Raw genomic sequence first — 21,367 nt, 5'->3', positions numbered from 1 at the left:
CAGTATGCACAGGCAGAGGTTGCAACCACAGCAGCTGATTGCAGAATTCCATATTATCTCTCTTTAGCCTTTCCACTGTAAGCTGCTGATGCTGCAGCCTCTTTGGGTATGTTCACACAGAATATTTTCTGTACTTCTGTACTTAAAAAAACCTAATGCAGAATCTGCATCAGGTTTTTTTGGATGTGTTTTTTTCTGATGCATTTTATAACACACTTTTTGATGCAGTTTTGCTGTGGATTTTCATTAACGCCCATTTTCAAAGAGAATTCTGGACATAGAACCCGCAAGAAGAATGGCCAGGGCACTTATCTTTTTTTCATGGTTCAGTTTATAAGCAGAAAAAAAAAGGGGCTGTCCCATCCGGGCCACTGAAGTAAAGGGAGAGCACAATGTGCATGCATGGTCATCCTCCACTATGCTATGAGTGCTCTGAAAGTAGCTGATACCTGGCAATTCCATAGCAGTGAATGGAGATAATACTGTGAATGCACACTGTTATGGAGTATATGTGGATGACCACTGTTATGGAGGATCTGTGGATGACACTGTTATGGGGATCTGTGGATGACACTGTTATGGCGGATCTGTGGATGACACTGTTATGGAGGATCTGTGGATGACACTGTTATGGAGGATCTGTGGATGACACTGTTATGGAGGATCTGTGGATGACACTGTTATGGAGGATCTGTGGATGACACTGTTATGGAGGATCTGTGGATGACACTGTTATGGGATCTGTGGATGATACTGTTATGGGGGATCTGTGGAAGACACTGTTATGGGGGATCTGTGGATGACACACTGTTATGGGGGATCTATGGATGACACTCTATTCTGGGGGATCTGTGCATGACACACTGTTATGGGGATCTATGGATGACACACTGTTATGGGGGATCTGTGGATGACACACTGTTATGGGGAATCTGTGGATGACACCTATGGAGGATCTATGGATGACACACTGTTATTGGGGATCTGTAGAGGACACGCTGTTATGGGGGATCTGTGGATGACACACTTATGGGGGATCTATGGATGACACACTGTTCTGGGGGATCTGTGCATGACACTTATGGAGGATCTATGGATGACACTTATGGGGGATCTGTGGATGACACTGTTATGGGGGATCTGTGGATTACACACTGTTATGGGGGATCTGTGGATGACACGCTGTTATGTGGAATTAGTGGATGACACTGTTATTTGTTATAATGTGTGACACAGTTTTACAGATGCCTTTTTTTGCAGCCCTGGTCTGCTCCCTCCAATTACTGGGGGAAAAAACGACACTGCTAATTTAAACCTCAGATTCTTAATCTATACTCCAATGCCTCCATCCCCCCCGCAATTAACAATGCAGACCACCTAAACAATGCCGTCTTCAATAGTTTAACTAGAACCCTTTATGACCCAAACAGCTATGCGGTAATTGAACGCAGAACGGCCACGTCACAAGCACCACAAGCCACGTCACACGCACACTGTTTGGTGGTGTCCTAAAAGTGCTGCAGACCTAGCTCATACTGGAGTCACAGGGAGCATACCGGACACAACGAGCTCACACACAGCTCACAGAGGGAGCACACACCGGGAGCAGAGGGGACACGGGGAGCACACATGGGGGACACAGGGAGCACACACAACTCACACAGGGAGCTCCCACTGGGAGCACAGAAAGCACAGGAAGCATGCACAGAAGAGACAGGGAGTGCGCACAGAGGGCACAGGGAGCGTGCACACAGGAAGCACAAGGAGAACACACAGCGGGCATAGGCAGAACACACGGCACAGGGAGCGCACAGAGGGGGCGCAGGGAGCGCACACAGGGGGCGCAGGGAGCGCACAGAGGGGGCGCAGGGAGCGCACACAGGGGGCGCAGGGAGCGCACACAGGGGGCGCAGGGAGCGCACACAGGGGGCGCAGGGAGCGCACACAGGGGGAGCAGGGAGCGCACACATGGGGCACAGGGTGCGCACACAGGGAGTGCGCACAGAGGGCACAGGGAGTGCACACAGGGGTCGCAGGGAGGCACACAGGGGGCACAGGTTGGTTAAGTATGATCTGGTATGGTTGTATGTAATTTGGATTGCAATATGGAATTTGAATTTGTATTCTGAACTTTGTAGTTTGCAAAAGAATTTGTGGTTTGCAATTGGTGGAACTGTAAGTAAACACACATATAACTGGTTCAGTATACAGTTCTAATCACTATATTAACAGTAGGAACATTATATAACTAACTGTTTTAAATACCTATTTTGGCCTCTCTGCTTCCATAAAACACAGCTCTTAGTGGAGTGAATGTCTGTTCAGCTGGTGAATAATGATTCCAGCAGCTCCTGCTAGGGGAATTTCCCACACAAGCTGTGTGCGAGGCTGGCTGTAATTGGTCAAAACTCCTGCTGTGTGTGAGGCTGGCTGTGATTGGTCTAGACTCCTGCCCAGCAACAACAGTTTAACTGTATGCTTTCTGTTGTTTCTGCTGTGTTATTGAGCTTACCTTACATCCATATAATGAATCTTAAAGGCATACTACCTTTTCTGCTTCTGTGAACCCAAAATATAACAGTTACATAACATCCAAACATGAAGTCACTGTAAATAACTCTGCTTTTGTCTTTAACACACAAACATAGGAACTGTATTAAGGTTATTGGCAGGTTTAGCTGTATAAACATATAAGCTATAGGACAGGTCTTAGCTGGCTAGCTACAGGCACTGGATGTAGAAGGAGAAGCTGACCCACTGGTGTGGTGGAGGCTGCACCAGACTAATTTTACCAGGGTGACAAGCCTAGCCAAGAAATACCTTTGCATTCCTGCCACGAGTGCCCCCTCAGAAAGGGCATTCAGCACCAGTGGCAACATAGTAACATGCCACCGATCTGCACTGAAGCCTGAGACTGTGGACAACCTCGTCTGATGTGCAAGAAAGTTGAATCACAGAACGTAAGGAGCATAAACACTGATGTTGTTCAGTCATGTTCGTATTTGCACTACATATTGATTGGCAAGTTTAACATTTGTTGTATATTTAAAGGGAACCTGTCATCACCTTTATGACCTCACTGACGGCAGCATAAAGTAGTGACAGAAATTCTGATTTCAGCAGTGTGTCACTGATGAGCTAAAAGTAAGTGCTTGCCGAGAACCAGTATCATAATCATTGCAGCCCAGGCCTTGAAAAGAGTCAAATCTACTTGAGAAGAGTCATGGTTATTTAAAATCCCCTGCACCCTCACACAGCTACTGATGATTTGCAGTTCTCTCCTAGAGAGACAGGGAGAAAACTAGGTAGAAGACTGTCAATCAGCAGGTGGGCGGGAGAGCAGGAATTTATGAATAACTATGACTCTTATCAGGTGGCCATGACGCTTTTCCAGGCCCAGTCTGCAATGATTGTGATGTTGGTTCTTGGCAACCACTTACTTTTAACTTTTAAATGACAGACCGCTGAAATCGACTCACCTGTCTCTACTTTATACACAGGACTCACTTCATAAAAAATTATTTCTTTCTTTTCATTGCGATATTCTGACCCTCATAACTTTTTAATAGTTATGTCTACGGAGATTTATGGGGGCTCATTTTTTGTGGGACGATCTGCCATTTTTGACAATATCATTTTGGGGTGTGTATGACTTGATCACATTTTATTAAACTTTCTTGGGTGATAAAGTGATGAAAAAAACGTGAATAAGCCTTTTTTTTTTATTTTTCTGTTACGCCATTCACCATATGGGCTAACTTTTTAAAATATTTTAATAGTATTGGCGTTTTCGCATGCGGCAATGCCCATAATGCTATTTTTTTTATTATTATTTTGGGGAATAGGGGTGATTTTTTATTTATTTTTCTTATATTTTCTAAACTTTTTTTACAATTTTTTTTTACTTTTTGTTAGGTCCCCCAAGTGGACCACAACAATCATCAGATATAAATTGCTTCATAATTAGTCTGTATAGAAATCACTATATCACAGTTCAGTGCTGCCACCTAGTGGCCTAAACTGAGATATACTAACAATGAGCCTGTGGCTAATTTATAGAACATGGTGCTATTCCCGATCTCTGCTGGGGGAAAGCGCGCCTGAAGAGGAATTCCACACTTCTGGTTTTTAACACTCTCAGATGCCGTGAGTGGGGGGGAACTCATTGCTGTGAGGGGAGGGGGCATGTCGCGTATTTTGGGGCCATAAGGGTAAAGACCTGTTGCATAATAGGGGTTGGATAAGCCTTTTAACCATTAAGATACCGGAGGTTTTTCATTTTTGCATTTTCATTTTTCTTCCCTATCTTCTTTGAGCCATAACTTTTCTTATTTTTCCGTTCACATATCCATATGAGGGCTTATTTTTTGCGGTATAAGTTGTACATTAATATGGCATACAATGTAGTGGGAAGCAGGCAAAACATTCAAAATGGGGTTTAATAAAAAAAAAAAAATTCCTCCACCGTTTTACGGGTTTTGTTCCTACGGTGTTTCCTTTGTGGCAAAACTGACCTGTGCCCTTCATTCTCTGGGTCAGTAGGAATACAACAGGGGGATGGCAGGGGAGAAGCCATGGCAGTTGGCGGGATGGGCCAGAGTGGGTAGTGGGCGGAGTTAGGGGGCCCAATTCAAATTCTTGCTATGGGGCCCAATGATTTCTATGTACGTCCCTGCGTCCAGCCCTAGTACCAGCCTTGCACACATATGTAGAACAGAAGGTGGGCCAGTCCTTGAGCCTGTCGGTGTCTGCCAAAGTGAACGGCAGCGCCGACGTGTGGAGCTGTAACTATGGTCAAGGACAATATATGTCCTTTACGGCCCACTGGGTAAATATGGTTTATATTATATATAATATTGGTTGCTCCCCAGCCAAACCAGTAACTTGGCCAGGTGATGCGGCTTCCGCCTCCACGTTCTCACGCTGTTGGTCCTGCGACAATGTCCACCTCTGCCTCCTCATCTTCCACCGTGTCCTCAGCCCCACTGCAGGGACAATTCACAGTGCCCCATCAGCTTACCTCCACTGCTCTGTGTCCTTCATCAAGAAATCAAATTCTGGCTTTCTCCTCGACAACTCAAAATCGGAACCATGGTGACCAACAATAGGAAGAACATGGTGTCGGTGCTGCGTCAAGGAGGGCTGAGCCATGTGCCCTGCATGGTGCACGAGTTCAGTCTGGTTGTAAAGCGGTTCCTGAAGTCTTCCGTCCATCTGCAAGACATTCGTAAAATGGCCAGGAAACTTTGCATGCACTTCGGCATCCCCCAACATAGGCTGATATGCAATGTTTCCACCCGTTGGAATTCCACCCTCCATATGTTGGACCGATTATATGAACAGAGAAAGGCCACAATCAATTTCTTGATAATACAGGCGGACAGAGGTACTCCCCTGTGTAACTTCGATGCTAGCCAGTGGCAGCTCATGTGTGACACCTGCCCTTTGAGGAGGCCACTTTATTTGTCAGTCGCCAGGACTACGTGATGAACAAGGTTATTCCACTGATTTATGTCCTGGAACAGATGCTGCTAAATCTGGCTGGTCAGGGGACAGGAAACGTGGCGACTATTTCACAGACACATGAGCTCTGTGGGGGCTGAACTAGAAGAGGAGGAGGAGGGGACGACATTCGAGCACAAGCAATGTGTAGAGAAATGGGTGTTTTTTCTACACAGATGACAGGAGAGGAGGAGTCGGAGCAGCCAGAGGAGCTACAGGATGATGAGGAAGACGAGGCAGAAGACCCAGACACCCTAGGGCAGTATGTAATGGAGATGGAGGCAGGAAGTCCCTCCGAGTCACTTGCGCAAATGGCCCGATGCATGCTCACTTGCTTGCGTAGTGACAGTCGAATTGTCACCATTTGCCAGAGGGATGACTACTGGCTCTCCACCATGTTAAACCCTCGCTACCAGTCCAAAATGGGGGCATTTTTTACACCCGCTAAGAGGGAGGACAAACTGAAGTACTATCGAGACATCCTATGTAGTCAGTTGGCCGCTGCCTATGTGTGCCATCGCCCATCCTCACGCAGGTCTGCCCAAGGGGCCCTCTGTGCTCACTTTCCACTGCCATGGCTGCTGGGGGGGGGGGTGGGAGCTGTACCAGCTCCATCAGCAGCAACTTAAGTCTAGAGCTGCTGATGAGCAGTTTTCTTCACCCGCCTACTGAAGGAACTACTCACCAGCAGCAGCAGGTATAGAGCAGAACCTGAACCAGAAGGTTGTGGCATACTTGGAATGCACCCTGCCACCCCACATCAAAGATCCCCTGGACTACTGGGCAGCCAAACTCGATTTGTGGCCGCAACTGGCCGAGTTTTCCCTGGAAAAGCTTTCCTGCCCGGCCAGCAGTGTGGCATCAGAGCAGGTGCTGTGGTCTCCTCATGCTGCTGCTACCTCAACACTATGTCACTGGGCCACTCTGTGGTCTCCTCATGCTGCTGCCACCTTACCACTATATTACTGGGCCACTCTGTGGTTTCCTCATGCTGCTGTTACATCAACACTATGTGTCTGGGCCACTCTGTGGTCTCCTCATGATGCTGCTACATCAACAATATGTCACTGGGCCACTCTGTGGTCTCCTCATGATGCTGCCACATATGGGGTGGATAAGTGGGCCACTAGCATGAGGAGACCACAGAGTAGTGATGTGGCAGCAGCATGAGGAAACCAGAGTGGCCCAGTGACATAGTGTTGAGGTGGCAGCAGCATGAGGAGACCACAGAGTAGTGATGTGGCAGCAGCATGAGGAAACTAGAGTGGCCCAGTGACATAGTGTTGATGTAGCGGCAGCGTGAGGAGACCACAGAGTCGCCCAGTGACATAGTGTTGAGGTGGCAGCAGCTTGAGGAGACCAAAGAGTGGCCCAGTGACATAGTGGTAAGTTGGCAGCAGCATAAGGAGACCACAGAGTAGTGATGTGGCAGCAGCATGAGGAAACCAGAGTGGTCCAGTGACATAGTGTTTAGGTGGCAGCAGCTTGAGGAGACCACAGAGTAGTGATGTGGCAGCAGCATGAGGAGACCACAGAGTGGCCCAGTGACATAGTTTTGAGGTGGCAGCAGCATCAGCAGACCACAAAGTAGTGATGTGGCAGCAGCATGAGGAGACCACAGAGTGGCCCAGAGACATAGTGTTGATGTAGCAGCAGCGTGAGGAGACCACAGAGTGGCCCAGTGACATAGTGTTGAGGTGGCAGCAGCTTGAGGAGACCATGAGAGTAGTGAAGTGGCAGCAGCATGAGGAGACCACAGAGTGGCCCAGTGACAGAGTGGGGAGGTGGCAGCAGCATGAGGAGACCAAAGAGTGGCCAAGTGACTTAGTGTTCAGGTGGCAGCATCATGAGGAGACCACAGAGTAGTGATGTGGCAGCAGCATGAGGAAACCAGAGTGGCTCAGTGACATAGTGTTGAGGTGGAATCAGCATGAGGAGACCACAAAGTGGCCCAGTGACAAAGTGGGGAGGTGGCAGCATAATGAGGAGACCACAGAGTGGCGCAGTGACATAGTGTTGAGTTGGCAGCAGCATGAGGAAACCAGAGTGGCCCAGTGAGAGTGTTGAGGTAGCAGCATGAGGAGCCCACAGAGTGGCCCAGAGACAGTGTTGATGTAGCAGCAGCATGAGGAGACCATAGAGTGGCCCAGTGACATAGTGGTAAGGCCTGGATAAGTCAAAGCGTTTTAAAGTTATTACCACTTAGAGTGACACTGGTCTGATTTGCAAAAAATGGCCAAGTCCTTAAGGTGAAATAGGGCTGAGTCCTTAAGGAGTTAAAGGCTTCCGTTTTGCATTCCATCATAATACAAGTCTATAGGCAGAAGAATGGATCCGTCCTTCCGTCTTATGGATTCTGTTATATTCCGTTATAACCATGTTATAACAGAAAGCCAGAACCGAATCCCGAACGCTAGTGTGAACCTGTCATGTGCTTGTCATACTGACTCACAGTATTGTTTCACTACCACAGCAGACTCCCTATGTGTATTACTGCAAGGCACCGTGTTCTACACCCCTATACAGGCTCTCTGCAGCCAGGAAATAGCTGTTTTTTATTGCGATTGGCCCCAAATAAATTCAGATCTAAACAAATCTTTTCGGGAAATTCGGCAAACCGACCGAATCGATTATTATTTTTTTTATTTGCTCATCTCTAAATATAACTACTATAATACTGTTCCTTTGTACACGAATATAACTACTATAATACTGCTCCTATGTACAAGAATATAACTACTATAACACTGCCCCTATGTACATGAATATAACTACTATAATACTGCTCCTATATACATGAATATAACTACTATAATTCTGCCCCTATGTACATGAATATAACTACTATAATACTGCTCCTATGTATAAGAATATAACTACTAGATGGGGGCGGAGCCTGGCTGCCTAGCTGAATGGCTGCGTGTTGCTGAGCTCCTCAACCTTGCCGGTGAATTAACCCCTATAATTAGCTTACAGCACCGCTCTGATGGGCAAAGTGGGTAGAGACAGATCCAAGGATCAAGCAGATCCCACTCCAGTTCGGTCCAGACAGCCTGACATGGACCAATTTCTAAGAAAACAGCCGAAGCTCAGGTCAGCCGAGACTCCTAAGATGGCGCCGGCTCAGCTATCTGACATAAAGGAAGATTCAGATGCCGGGAGTGTCTCAGATGCTTCCACCTGCAAATCGCGCAGACAGGGGAGATCTTTCACTAGAGCTGCACTCCTTGAAGTGCTTAATTCAGCGTTAGCCCCTATAAAGAAGGACTTATCTGAGATAAAGGAAGACCTCAGAGACATCGGGCGCCGGGTGGCTGACCTTGAGGGCGCACAGGAAGCTGCTCTTCAGAGAGAGGAGAAGTCCTATAATGCGATCCGCTCCCACACAGACCTGCTAAATGAAGCGCTCTTGAGAATCGAGGACCAAGAGAATCGCAGCCGCAGAAAGAACCTGAGGATTCGCGGCCTCCCGGAATCGATCGCCAGTGAAGCGCTGGAAAAAGTCGCACGCGAAATTTTGGGTGCCGAAAATTCGCAGCGAATAATAATCGAACGCATACATCGTGCGCTCAGGCCCAAACCTAAAGCCACAGATCCTCCTCGCGATGTCATTTGTGGCCTCCTCAGCTATGTCGACACAGCTGCGCTGATGAAAGCTGCCAGAGAAGCTGAGAAGCTGCATCATGAAGGTACGCCAGTCCTGTTTTTCCAAGATCTAGCCCCTTCCACACTGGCTAAGAGGCGTATCCTTCGCCCCCTCCTGGATGCCCTTAAAGCTGCTGCCACTCCGTTCAGGTGGCTATATCCTTTTGGCATTGCGGTCCTTAAAAATGGCCGCCAAATCACCTATCCGCTCACCAGCAGATTTGCAGGCTAGCTGGTCCCAGCTGGGGTTAACCCCCATCGAGATACCTTCGTGGATGCCAGCCGATCTGGAGGACCCACCTCTTCCACCACCCCATGCGGGTGAATGGCGCACCGTCCGCACAAGAAAAGGGCCCAAGACCATGGCTGAAAATCCTGCTCCAGCTCCGACCTGAATATAGGACCGTGAATAGGTTTTTTGCGTTTCCTGTTCCTGTTCCACTCTAAGTATATGGGACTATGTGCCTTATGAGTAATTGTTTATGCCTTAGTATTGGATCCATCTTTTTTCCAGGCCTACATGATTATTATCGTGATCTGGGCAACTCCCTCTCCCTGCTCTCACCTTAGTTTGCAGGGGTTAACCCAGCTTTACCTACGGGTCACCTTTTTCCCCTTTTGATGGTCAGTTATTGGCCCTCTCTAGCTCTGCGGGACCCCCCACCTGACAGACCCCGGCTGGTAGCCATGATGAGAAAGGGTCGCCTCATAGTCAGGTGCTCAGTAGAGCTTCTGTTGCAAGAATTGTTTGCACTTTTGTTTTGTTCCTCAACCGTTTGTCTTCCCTCTTTCCCTCTTGTGTCTCCCCCTCCCCATTGTAGTCAGATGTCATATAGAGTCTATGTAGATGCTGCTTATTTTTTCTCTATTTTAAAATGTCATCCGTTGTGATTTCTTCCCTGAACGCCCGGGGAATGAACGAGCCTTGCAAGCGGTCCCAAATCCTGACTCTTTTGCAGAGGGACAAAGTGTCTATAGCATTCTTTCAGGAAACCCACTTCCGAGAGGGTAAGATCCCCAAGTTATCTCCTAAAAAATTCTCCCAATGGTTCCATAGCACCTATAGTTCGGCTAGCAGGGGTGTCAGCATAGCGATACACAAACAACTGCCTTTTAAGCATTCGGCTGTCTCCTCGGACCCTGAGGGTCGCTACCTGTTTGTTAAAGGCACTATCGCTGACACACCTGTTACCCTAACGAACGTCTATGCTCCTAATAGAGGGCAGGTTGCTTGGCTCGTTCAGACCCTTGGCTTATTGTCCTCTTTCCAGGAAGGAATGGTGCTTCTAGGAGGCGATTTTAATGTCACCCTTGAGCCCTCGTTAGATTCCTCAAATGGGAAGTCCGCCATTACACATGTACGCTTACGGCGTCTTAAATTAGCTCTACAGAAGCTAGGAGTTGTAGATGTTTGGCGCACCACCCATCCCTCTAGTAAGGATTATATTTTTTATTCAGCTGCTAAATCTTCCTACCATAGACTCGACTATTTGTTTCTGTCTAGACCTCACACTAATAGGGTTCTCCGGTCCCACATAGGGAACATCACCTTGTCAGACCATGCTCCTGTATTCTTGAGTGTTTCTCTGCTGGATCTCCCAAAGAGGGAATGGAATTGGCGTATTAATGACACTATTTTATCCGACCCCTCCCACGCTGCTAAATTATCTTCTATCATATCTGAATTTTTTGCACTTAACAACCTAGGCCCAGATGCACCCTCCCCCGCTATCACATGGGAAGCCCATAAGGCGGTCCTGAGAGGTGAGCTGATAGCCTTAGGTACCCATATTAAGAAGCAGAGGAATCATGCAATTTCGACGCTCCTCTCCCAGATACAGGCATTGGAATTGACACACAAAAGCTCCCAGGCCCTTAACTGTGCCTCAGATCTTGCAGAGACCCGTACAAAACTTAAAAACTTGCTCAATATTACCTCAGCTAAACTTCTTTTAAGAGCTAAGTTCCACTCCTACGCCCATGGGGACAAGGGGAATAGGTTAATGTCCGCCCTCGTCAAGAAACAAAAGTCTGACTCTTTCATTGCAGCTGTTAAGGATAACAAAGGTACTCTACATAAGAGCACTCCTGAAATAGCGGACTCCTTCTGCGCCTTTTATAGGGACCTCTATAACCTAGCCCCACCCAACCAACTGACACCTCCGCAATTAGCAGAGGCTACTGAGAAATTCCTATCATCCATCCAGCTCCCCTCCATCACCCCGTCTCAATCGGCCCAGCTTCTAGCCCCTATAACAGACGCAAAATCCTTTAAGCGTCTCTTAATTCCCCAGTTTAACACCCTCTGTAACTATTTACTCAAAGGAGGATCACTCCCCCCCCAATCGCTTTCAGCCCATATCACGGTAATCCACAAAGACAACAAAGACTCTCTAAATTGTGGGAAGCTACCGCCCTATCTCGCTTTTAAACACTGATGTGAAGTGGTGGGCCAAGATTTTGGCACATCGGATTCAGGCAGTTCTCCCTGACATTATCAATAAGGAGCAAGTAGGATTCGTCTCTGGCAGACAGGGGAGTGAAAACACGGTTCGTGTCATACACTTAATCACGCATGCCCGACAGAAATCTATGCCACTAGCTCTTCTCAGTACAGATGCAGAGAAGGCTTTTGACAGGATCAGCTGGCACTTTATGTCCCGAGCGCTATCGAGATTTGGCCTTCCAGACCAATTCATCTCATCTGTCTTCTCACTTTATTCGCTCCCCTCTGCCAGAGTCAGGATCAATGGCACACTCTCTCCTGCCTTCCCCATTGCTAATGGGACAAGGCAAGGCTGCCCTTTATCTCCTGCCCTTTTTGTCATTGTCATGGAGACGCTGCTGGCCAAAATTAGACAAGACCCGGACATCCAGGGGATAACCTTGGGGTCCCACACGCACTCTACAGCTGCTTTCGCAGATGACTTATTGGTCATCACTTCCAACCCCCTGACCTCATTCCCCAGACTCCAAGTCCCTGTTTGAAGAATATGGACAGGTATCCAACTTTAAAATTAACTACAGTAAGTCACAAGCATTAAATATCACCTGCCCGGCCACATACGTAGAAATGCTCAAACGCACTACTGCTTTTTCGTGGGCCCCCAAATCAATCCGGTTCCTAGGTACCCACTTGTCGGCGAAACCTGAAGATCTCTACGAGCTTAATCAAGCCCCTCTGCTTAGGTCGATTAGATCTCATTTACAATCGCTAAAACTCCAGTTTATCTCGTGGATTGGTAAGAAAACCTATATTAAGGCTTTTATTGTTCCTAAACTACTCTACCTTATCCAAATGCTCCCTATTTGGCTACCCCATTCCTTCTTTGTGGAGATCCGCAGAGTATTCTCAGCCTTTGTATGGTCAGGTAAGTCCCCTAGATTGGCGTACACCACTCTCACTCGGGAGAGAAGGCTGGGAGGCTTCGGCCTTCCCGACATTTACCTCTATTACAAGGCGTCTATGCTTAGCAGAGCTTTGAGCCTCCTCTCCTTGGCGCCCTCTCAGTCTTGTCTCCCAACTGGAGTGTGATATGCTCATCTACAATGACAAGCTGGTTCTATGGGGCCTGCGCAAGTGTACAGCCAACAACAAATATATTTCGCCTCTATGGAAAGGGTTGCTACTAGAATGGTCTAAATTGTACCAGGCCTCGTCCCTTACATTCCCGAATCCAAATCTCCCCTTGCATCTGCTTCAATACCACATACACCCCACCACCTCAGCAGCATCCGGTATTTAGGCGCTGTTATCCAACCTGAAGCTTCAGGACGTTACCTCCGAATCTGGAGCTTTAGACTGGAGCAAAATCCTAGCTCTCCCAAAAGTCCAGAGTGCTTCGTTTTTTAGCAACTATGGCCTTCAAAAAGGATCTACCGCTCCTTGATAAACTACCACTACCCCCGACAGATCCCTCCTGGCTATAAGGGAAATTGTCCCAAACTCAACGCCCACGGAAACCTCTCTCCACATTCTATAAGGAGTTGCTCTCCTCCGCCCCTCCAGATCTGTGGTTCCTTTCTGCCTGGGAGACAGAACTGTCTGTAACTCTGTCCGATCCTGAAAAGGCCTTTATCCTCACACACTCGCACGGATTCAACCGTTGCATCAGAATTCAAGCTAATTCCTATAAACTGCTTACAAGGTGGTACAAAACTCCTGAATACCTTCATAAGCTCAATCCTGCTATCCCAGACCACTGCTGGAGGTGCGGAGGAGATGTAGGCTCTCTCTCCCATATATGGTGGAATTGTGCGAAAATACGGCCTTTCTAGTCAGAGATTGAAGCTGTCATAAACAAGGCTTGTGGTACCCATGTCAGATTCGATGCTAAACTCCTGTTATTGTGGTGTCCTAACAGTACGCTCACCCCCTCTAAGTCGAATCTCCCGACTATGCTTATAACGGCAGCTCGCCTACTGGTCCCATTGCTATGGAAAAGCGACTCGCCTCCTTCTCTCCAAATGTGGACCGAGAAAGTGGATCAATTGTTCCGTTTTGAAGAACTAGCACATTGGGAAACTAATTCTAGGGCTGTGTTTGTTAAAACCTGGTCCCCCTGGAAGCAATACCGTGGCTTCTAGATACATAGGTTTCTGGCATCTAACACCCCTTCCCTCCTTCCCCCCTTATCCCTGTGTCTTGTCTTCCCCCTTTATTATTTCTGTTTTCTGCACATGATATTATGTCTCTTAGTTACATGACAACTGCTCCAGTTATGAATCGCTTACTATTTTAGCTTTTTCCCAGCTGCGTCTGGTGCATAAGCTATGGTCTTCAATAAACTTGCGTTTTCTTCAATAAAAAGAAAATTGGTTAAGAATATAACTACTATGATACTTCTCCTATGTACATGAGGAGAGTCAACGGTATGTAATAACCAGGATGCCTGTTATTGTGGTATAGGGGCGCTAGGTCTGGGCACTGCCTACATTCTCCTCGCCGCCCATTTATCACAGTCTTGTCCGCTCATTTATCAGGGCAGAGAATCTTTTTGTCTTTTCTTTTTCCCTGTCTCTTATACAGGAGCACCACCACCATCTTCTCCTGCTCTGTGCAGAGACCTGTGTCACTCACCATCTCCATAGAAAGCAAGTTCTATCTCTATGTTTTTGGGTTGTGAGAGGAAACAGGAGTAACCACACCACACAGATGGTGCCCTTCATCAGATTCGAACCCAGAACCCCAGTAATGCGAGGCAGCAGTGCTAACTACTGGGCCACAGAAGATTTATTTTCACTAATAAATATACCAAACCTGTCACTGTGTTGGGTACTGCAGCTCCATTTGTGATGAGCAGCGGCCCGCGGGGTGTGAGGTGCAGATGATGGGATTGGTCCCTGCGGTGAGGATGGTGGTAGTAGTACTCATGGTGGCGATCCTGCTCCAGAGCTCGGTGGGCTGTGCACACACAGTGAAGGGAGGCAAGCCCCCTTCCTTCCCATCTGGGCACACCCTGGCGTGAAGAGTCTCCTGCCTGTTGGTATCGCCATTTTCAAAAACGTCCAAACTATTTAAATATCATTTTATTTATCCTGCACGGTAAAGGTGTAAAAGGGACACTGTGCCGAATTTCGGATTTTTGGTCACCTCACCTCCAAAAAAGAATTGAAAAATGATAAAAAAGTTGTAGGTACCCTAAAATGGTACACAAAGCATTTTTAATGGGAGAAATGTAAACAACAAGGCCAAAATTGGCTTAGTCATTAAGGGGTTAACAATGGCTGGTATGGACATACAAGCAATTTCTATCCTTGAAGACTTTTTTGGGGGGTTTATATCTAAATTAGTACATAATTCTGTGCAGATTCAATTCTTATTTTCTTTTTTTTTAATGGTTATAGATCCATTATTCCGATACAGAGCATCAACCCCCCTGCATAACATAAGAATCTGCCCGCAGTGACCAGTAGGGGGAGCTTGCTGCTTACTGTATTATTGAGCTCCTCAGCTCCCCCTAGTGGTGGCCTCCCCCAGGAAGTTGATAGGTTGTAGCAGTCCTTTTGAACAACAATGGAGTTACTATCTGTCACAGCATGATCAAAGGGCATCACCCCTGTCTTTATATGCGTCCGAGGGCTTTTGGGCCCCTTATGCACCTGGGGTGGGGTTTGATTGCTGTCTGTACCACATATACATAGTTGCCAACAGTCAATTTGATGGGAATGTCACAAATTTTCCAAGACAAATTTGGCTTTTCCCATCCATAAAATGGGTGGGATTATGTAAACTCTACATAGATCCAGATTTGGGGTGTGCCCTGGGCGAGATTTAAAGAGGTTGTCTAATCATGGATGATGGGGGCATATCGCTCCTATTCAATTCTATGGGGAGCCGGCTTGGTGGTGGCCGGACCAGAGTCCTCCAGCCACCACCTTGCGGGGCTCCATTCCCGATATAGGTGCGGGTCCCAGCAGTATCCTAGCGATATGCCCACATTGTCCATGATGAGACAACCCCTTTAAAGGGGTTATGCCATTATTAATGTACAAAAATTGAAATCTGACATCATATAGCACCACATGAGAATCTCTTTCTAACAAAGCTAGACCTCCCATAGTTCTCCCTATTCATTGATCCGATAGTTCTGCTAGATTTATTTCAAGCAGCCAGATCAGAGGTGTGTCCTTTCTCAGTGTGTGTGTCCATTCTGCTGCAGCTCTCTCCCTATCACATCTCAGGGGGTGTATCCTCTCTGCTGCAGCTCTCTTTCTATTACAGGTCAGGGGGCATGTCCTTCCTGCTGCAGTTTTGTCTGTCACAGCTTAGGGGGAGTATCATTCCTGCTGCAGCTTTCATATCACAGCTCGGGGGTATGCCCTTTCTGCTGTAACTCTCTCCCTATCACAGCTCAGGGGTGTATCCTCTCTGCTGCAGATCTCTCCCTATCACAGCTCAGGGGAAGTATCCTTTCTGCTGCAGCTCTCTCCCTAACACAACTCAGGGGTGTGTGTCCTTTCTGCTGCAGCTCTCTTCCAATCACAGTTGAGCGAGCATGGGAGGTTGAGAGGAGAATGGGAGTAGTAGTGGCTATGATGGTGGTGGTAGTACTCGCAGTTCACAATGCCAGTCCTTACCCTGGCTCTCCCTGGACCATCTAGTGAATGGAGGGCGCACCCTTTCTTCCCTCGGGGGACTCCCTGGACTCTTTGGAGGCTTAGTACGGATGCAGGGGCCGAAGGGATGGTTGAGGCAATCGCCAGGCCCAGTTTAGTGATAACAGTCTTTTCACTGCGGATGATGGGTGATGCAGTGCAAGCATATTTTAAGCACAATTCTGACGTATTTCACAGAGCTTGCTTTTCCCAATGGCTGTGTATAGTTAGCAGCAATGTTGGCAGTAGTAGTCCCTGAGTTTCACTGCAAACACACTTTGCAATTTTACGAAATTGGCCACGGGTGTGCATGTCTATTAAAATGTGGCGGGTGCCTTAGACCTACAACCTGTTCCACATGCAACCAAGATTATCTTTACTGTCCAAGCACATGCACTCACGCAGTCCTAAACAGCCTCTGGATATCTTTTCTGCACGGCATTCATGTTTTGCAGATCTGCAATTTGCGGACCGCAAAACACGGCGAGGACGTCTGAATGACCCCTTAGCCTCCTGGCACAACTACTTTGCTCTAGAAGCTTACCACTCCACAGGAGTGGTGTTTTTCCTGGAGAAAATATCTTTCCTTCACACTGGCAGGAAATAACAGGCAGAGCCGGGCTTAACTCTAAGCTAGCTAAAAACTAACAAGACAGGGGCGTGAGCAGCACATCACCCTGGCAACAACACCAAGAAGCTGGCAGATTTACTATTTGCCTGCCTATATTCAACCATGCGGGATACACAGTGCATGAAATAAATGACATTAACCATTTTTGCAATATTTAAACATTGCAGTGGTCTTCTGTGGCACGGCAGCAGCTCAGGGGCATGTCCTTTCTGCTGCAGCTCTCTCCCTATCACAGCTCGAAGGGGGGCATATCCTTTCTGCTGCAAATTTCTTCCTGTAACTGTCACAGCTTTAACAGTAGATACAGCTGGTGGCATTAGATGGAGGGGACTGAGCATGTGCGACCACCTCTGAATAGTTACTGAGGTGGAAAGAGAAATAAGGAAAAGAATGAACAGCGGGTGGCGCCATACAGATAGATTTAATTGAATAACTCAGTGGCTTTACAGAATTTTTAATTACATCCAATTACAGAAGTAATCAGATCCAGGAGCTGGTTTAGAAAATGTAGAATATTTTTTGTGCGACAACCCCTTTAAATGCTCTGACTTTACCAAGTATGCATATACTGTAGTGACAGCTTTTTTAATGCTATGAGATAGGCAGCGCTTAGACACGTGTATTCATCACAAGTCCCCCGGAGATAAAGTCCATTTATATATAATAATCCGGCTTTCATCCTCTCGTCTACAGACAGAGATCAGCAGAACAGAGAACGCCTGCTCAGAGCTGTTGAAAAATTCAAGAAAGAACTTCAGGAGATTTGTTCAACATTTCGTTATCATTCGCAGAGTAATTTCCCAGAAGAAGACACGGTTAGTAATGGCGCCTTACCCTCACGGATACTGATGGATATCATTACCGATATAATGACAGCAGATGAGATGCTGTATACTGAAATATGCACCAAAGGAAACTTCTAGTCATCTGAACACATGAGATAGCGATCTTGTAATAGACTTCTTACTGGTATACAAGGTGTGCAATATATCTCCGGGTCATCAGTTACTGCTGTGTGGTCCAAGGTCAAACCACTGCCCTAAGATTGGCATTTCCATCCTGGGCTCGTCCTTCACACCCCTATCTTTAGTCAGCTGCAGCCGTAGAGATGGGTTGGCCCACAAGTCCAAAATTGTTCCTCTCTGCCACTGGCATGTCTTTTTTGGTTTTAAGCCACATCCTTATATTACTCAAAAATTTCGCACCCAGATAGAAATATCAGAGTGGTACAAAACTTGGCATGCAATTATGTCTCAGGTAGACATGTAAATGATCATAGGTGAGATCTGATTAGACAATGGGACTTCCCACAAGAAAGCATAAAAGTGCTTCCCCTGTAGCCTATATAAAGGCTTTCAGAAGCTACTTTTTTGTAATGTACTTCTTGGTGACCAATTGTTGTCTGCTAGACATGCCTTTTATGACACACTCAAAGACATTTTGCCCAATTGCCAGACTTTGAGAGTGTCGATACAGTAGGCATGGAGGCACACACACTGGAACCCAGCTTGCTTTTCCTGCCTACTTGCAGTGCAAGCCCTAAGCAGCAAGTCTGCAACTGGTCGATGTTCCCTGTACTGCTAAGCGCCAGACAGACAGACACAGAGATACAAACACACAGAGATGAGTGGTACAGAAATAGGTAAAAATCGCAAGGACAATACGATACAAAATCAGAGGATGGAGGGTAGTCAAAATAGCCTAGCCAAAGTCAGAACCAGACAGGTAACATGGTACAGAGTTACTAGACAGAGGGAAATCAGAGGCAAACTGAGGTCAAAGTAACAAGCAATCCAATAGGCACAGACAGAACTGAGAGCACAGCAAGGGAGTAAACCTATAACTGGCATGGGTGTATTGCCAGCAGGGGATATAAATAGAGCGCTGAGTCCCTGGATCAGAACCTGATGGGTCCAGTGACTTGGCGCCCATTGGACCAGAACACTAGTATCCTACAGGTAGGCAGTCTGAGCTGTCACTGCAGGAAGGAGGTGAGCGAGAGCTCCATTGGCATGGATGAATAAAATTTAAACCCAGATGGCTTATAAATAGTGTAAAAAGTGCAATAAATGACAAAAAGAGGACCTAAGAAATACAAATATGAGGGGTCAGCTGTATTCTTTACAAAGTATAAAGAACTAAATAAATGATGTAAGGGGGGTAATAAAATCAGCGAAAATACACAATGAAATACAGGTGGCCAAACAAAGTAAGACCAACCTCAAAATATTCTTCAAATACATCAATGCAAAAGGTCAGAACATGCATGGCCCCTAAACGATGGTAACGGGGTGTTGGTCACTGGGGATCAAGAGAAGGCAGAGCTCCTAAATGGGTTTTTAAGCTCTGTATATACAAAAGAAGAGAGGGCATCTCATGAGGGTGGTGCCACTGGTGTACCTCATGTACATCTTCCCCATACTTGTTCATTTTGGACTTTACTGACCCATTTTCACCAAATAAACCAATCCCTCTGGTTGTTTCCATCCTGTATGTAGAACTTCCTGTTCCTGTATCCAACCAAACCCATGATGCACTTCTCCTTCCTCTGCCATAACTTTAGCCCTGCCCCTAACAACACCCAGCTAGTTTATAGCTCCTCCCACTCATCTAGTTACATAGACACTCCCCTATCACTGCCCCTAACAACACCCAGCTAGTTTATAGCTCCTCCCACTCATCTAGTTACATAGACACTCCCCTATCACTTCCCCGTCCATGGACATGACATCACAGGAAATAAGAAAGAGCTGCGGGGACATGGTCATGTGACCACAGCCCAGAATGGAAGATAGGAACAATAAAGGCAAAATAAATACATTACAAAAAATTGCAAATACCTTCATAAATTATTGTTTTAATGGGTGTTGATGCAAACTGGAAAACCCCTTGAACATGCCAGCTACCACACTATCTCTAGGTTAGAGCTTTGCTGTGCCAGTTAACAGCATCACTGTGACTGATGACATCACAGTTTACCAGTCGGATGGAGTGGTAAGTAATTTACTTCACTGCCATTGAGAGATGGGGCCTGCAGTGAGACATTAACTTTGATTTGCATGCCACAGTGCTCCCCTAACAGTGACAACCACAGTGCCCCCAAAACAATGACATTATGATCATAATCATAGTATCTACCTAATGATAGCCACAGTGCCTCTAAAACTGTGACAACCACAGTGACTCCATGATCATAACCACAGTATCTTCCTAATGACAGCCACCTTGCCCCCATAGCAGTGACAACACAGTAAGCCCGTGATCATAACCATAGTATTTACCTAATGACAACCACAGTGCCACCATAACAGTGACAACTGCAATGACCCCATGATCCTAACCACAGTGCCTACCTAATGATAGCCACAGTTCCCCCATAACAGTAACACAGTGACCATTATGATCATAACTATAGTATCTACCTAATGATAGCCACAGTGCCCCCATAACAGTTCCATCCACAGTGCCCCCATAACAGTAACACAGTGACCATTATAATCATAATCATAGTATCTACAGTACCTAACGATAGCCACAGTGCCCCCATAACAGTTCCATCCACAGAGCCCCATAACAGTTCCATCCACAGTGCCCCCATAAAAATAACACAGTGACCATTATAATCATAACCATAGTATCTACAGTACCTAATGATAGCCACGGTGCCCCCATAACAGTTCCATCCACAGTGCCCCCATAACAGCGACAACCACAGTGCCCCCATAACAGTTCCATCCACAGTGCCCCCATAACAGTTCCATCCACAGTGCCCCCATAACAGTTCTATCCACAGTGCCCCCATAACAGTTCCATCCACAGAGCCCCATAACAGTTCCATCCACAGTGCCCCCATAAAAATAACACAGTGACCATTATAATCATAACCATAGTATCTACAGTACCTAATGATAGCCACGGTGCCCCCATAACAGTTCCATCCACAGTGCCCCCATAACAGCGACAACCACAGTGCCCCATAACAGTTCCATCCACAGTGCCCCCATAACAGTTCCATCCACAGTGTCCCCATAACAGCGACAACCACAGTGACTCAGTGATCATAACCACAGTGTTTACATAATGGAAACCACAGTGCCTCCATAAAAGTGACAACCATGGTGACCCTGTGAGAATAATCATAGTATCTACTTAATGACAGCCGCAGCGCCCCCATAACAATGCCCTCATTAGAGGCTGGCACAAAAAAATGGGCTTTCGGTTTATATACATGGGGGGGGGGGGTGTCCTCAGGAAACTTGTGGACAGTCCAATAGACATGTTTTGTATAAGAAACTAATCGCTAATCAGGATGTGGACACAACAGTAATTATCGGCCGCGCTCATTATTTAGATCCCGCACACGACTGGCACTGCGATACTGCTGCAGCATAATACACCGCATTACCATAATAAGATCTAGAGTAAATCTGATCTCAGATAATCCGGTTACTTCAATTACAGGATGAATAACCAAAGGAGAAGAGTGAAGTG

General features: G+C 46.7%; 1 protein-coding gene across 1 annotated transcript in view; it reads left to right on the top strand.

Annotated features, from left to right (window-relative positions):
• The window catches only part of LOC122935917 (spermatogenesis-associated protein 7 homolog), a 288,666-nt gene that overhangs the window by 212,923 nt on the left and 54,376 nt on the right, over positions 1 to 21,367 (top strand). Inside the window, exon 5 of the mRNA XM_044291865.1 lies at positions 17,570 to 17,691. Coding sequence (XP_044147800.1) covers positions 17,570 to 17,691 — 122 coding nt within the window. The remainder of the gene's footprint in view (positions 1 to 17,569; positions 17,692 to 21,367) is intronic.

This window comes from Bufo gargarizans, chromosome 4, assembly GCF_014858855.1.
Source record: "Bufo gargarizans isolate SCDJY-AF-19 chromosome 4, ASM1485885v1, whole genome shotgun sequence".
NCBI classification, from domain to species: domain Eukaryota; kingdom Metazoa; phylum Chordata; class Amphibia; order Anura; family Bufonidae; genus Bufo; species Bufo gargarizans.
Note: the sequence above shows the minus strand (reverse complement) of the source record. Positions and strands in the feature narration are given on the sequence as shown.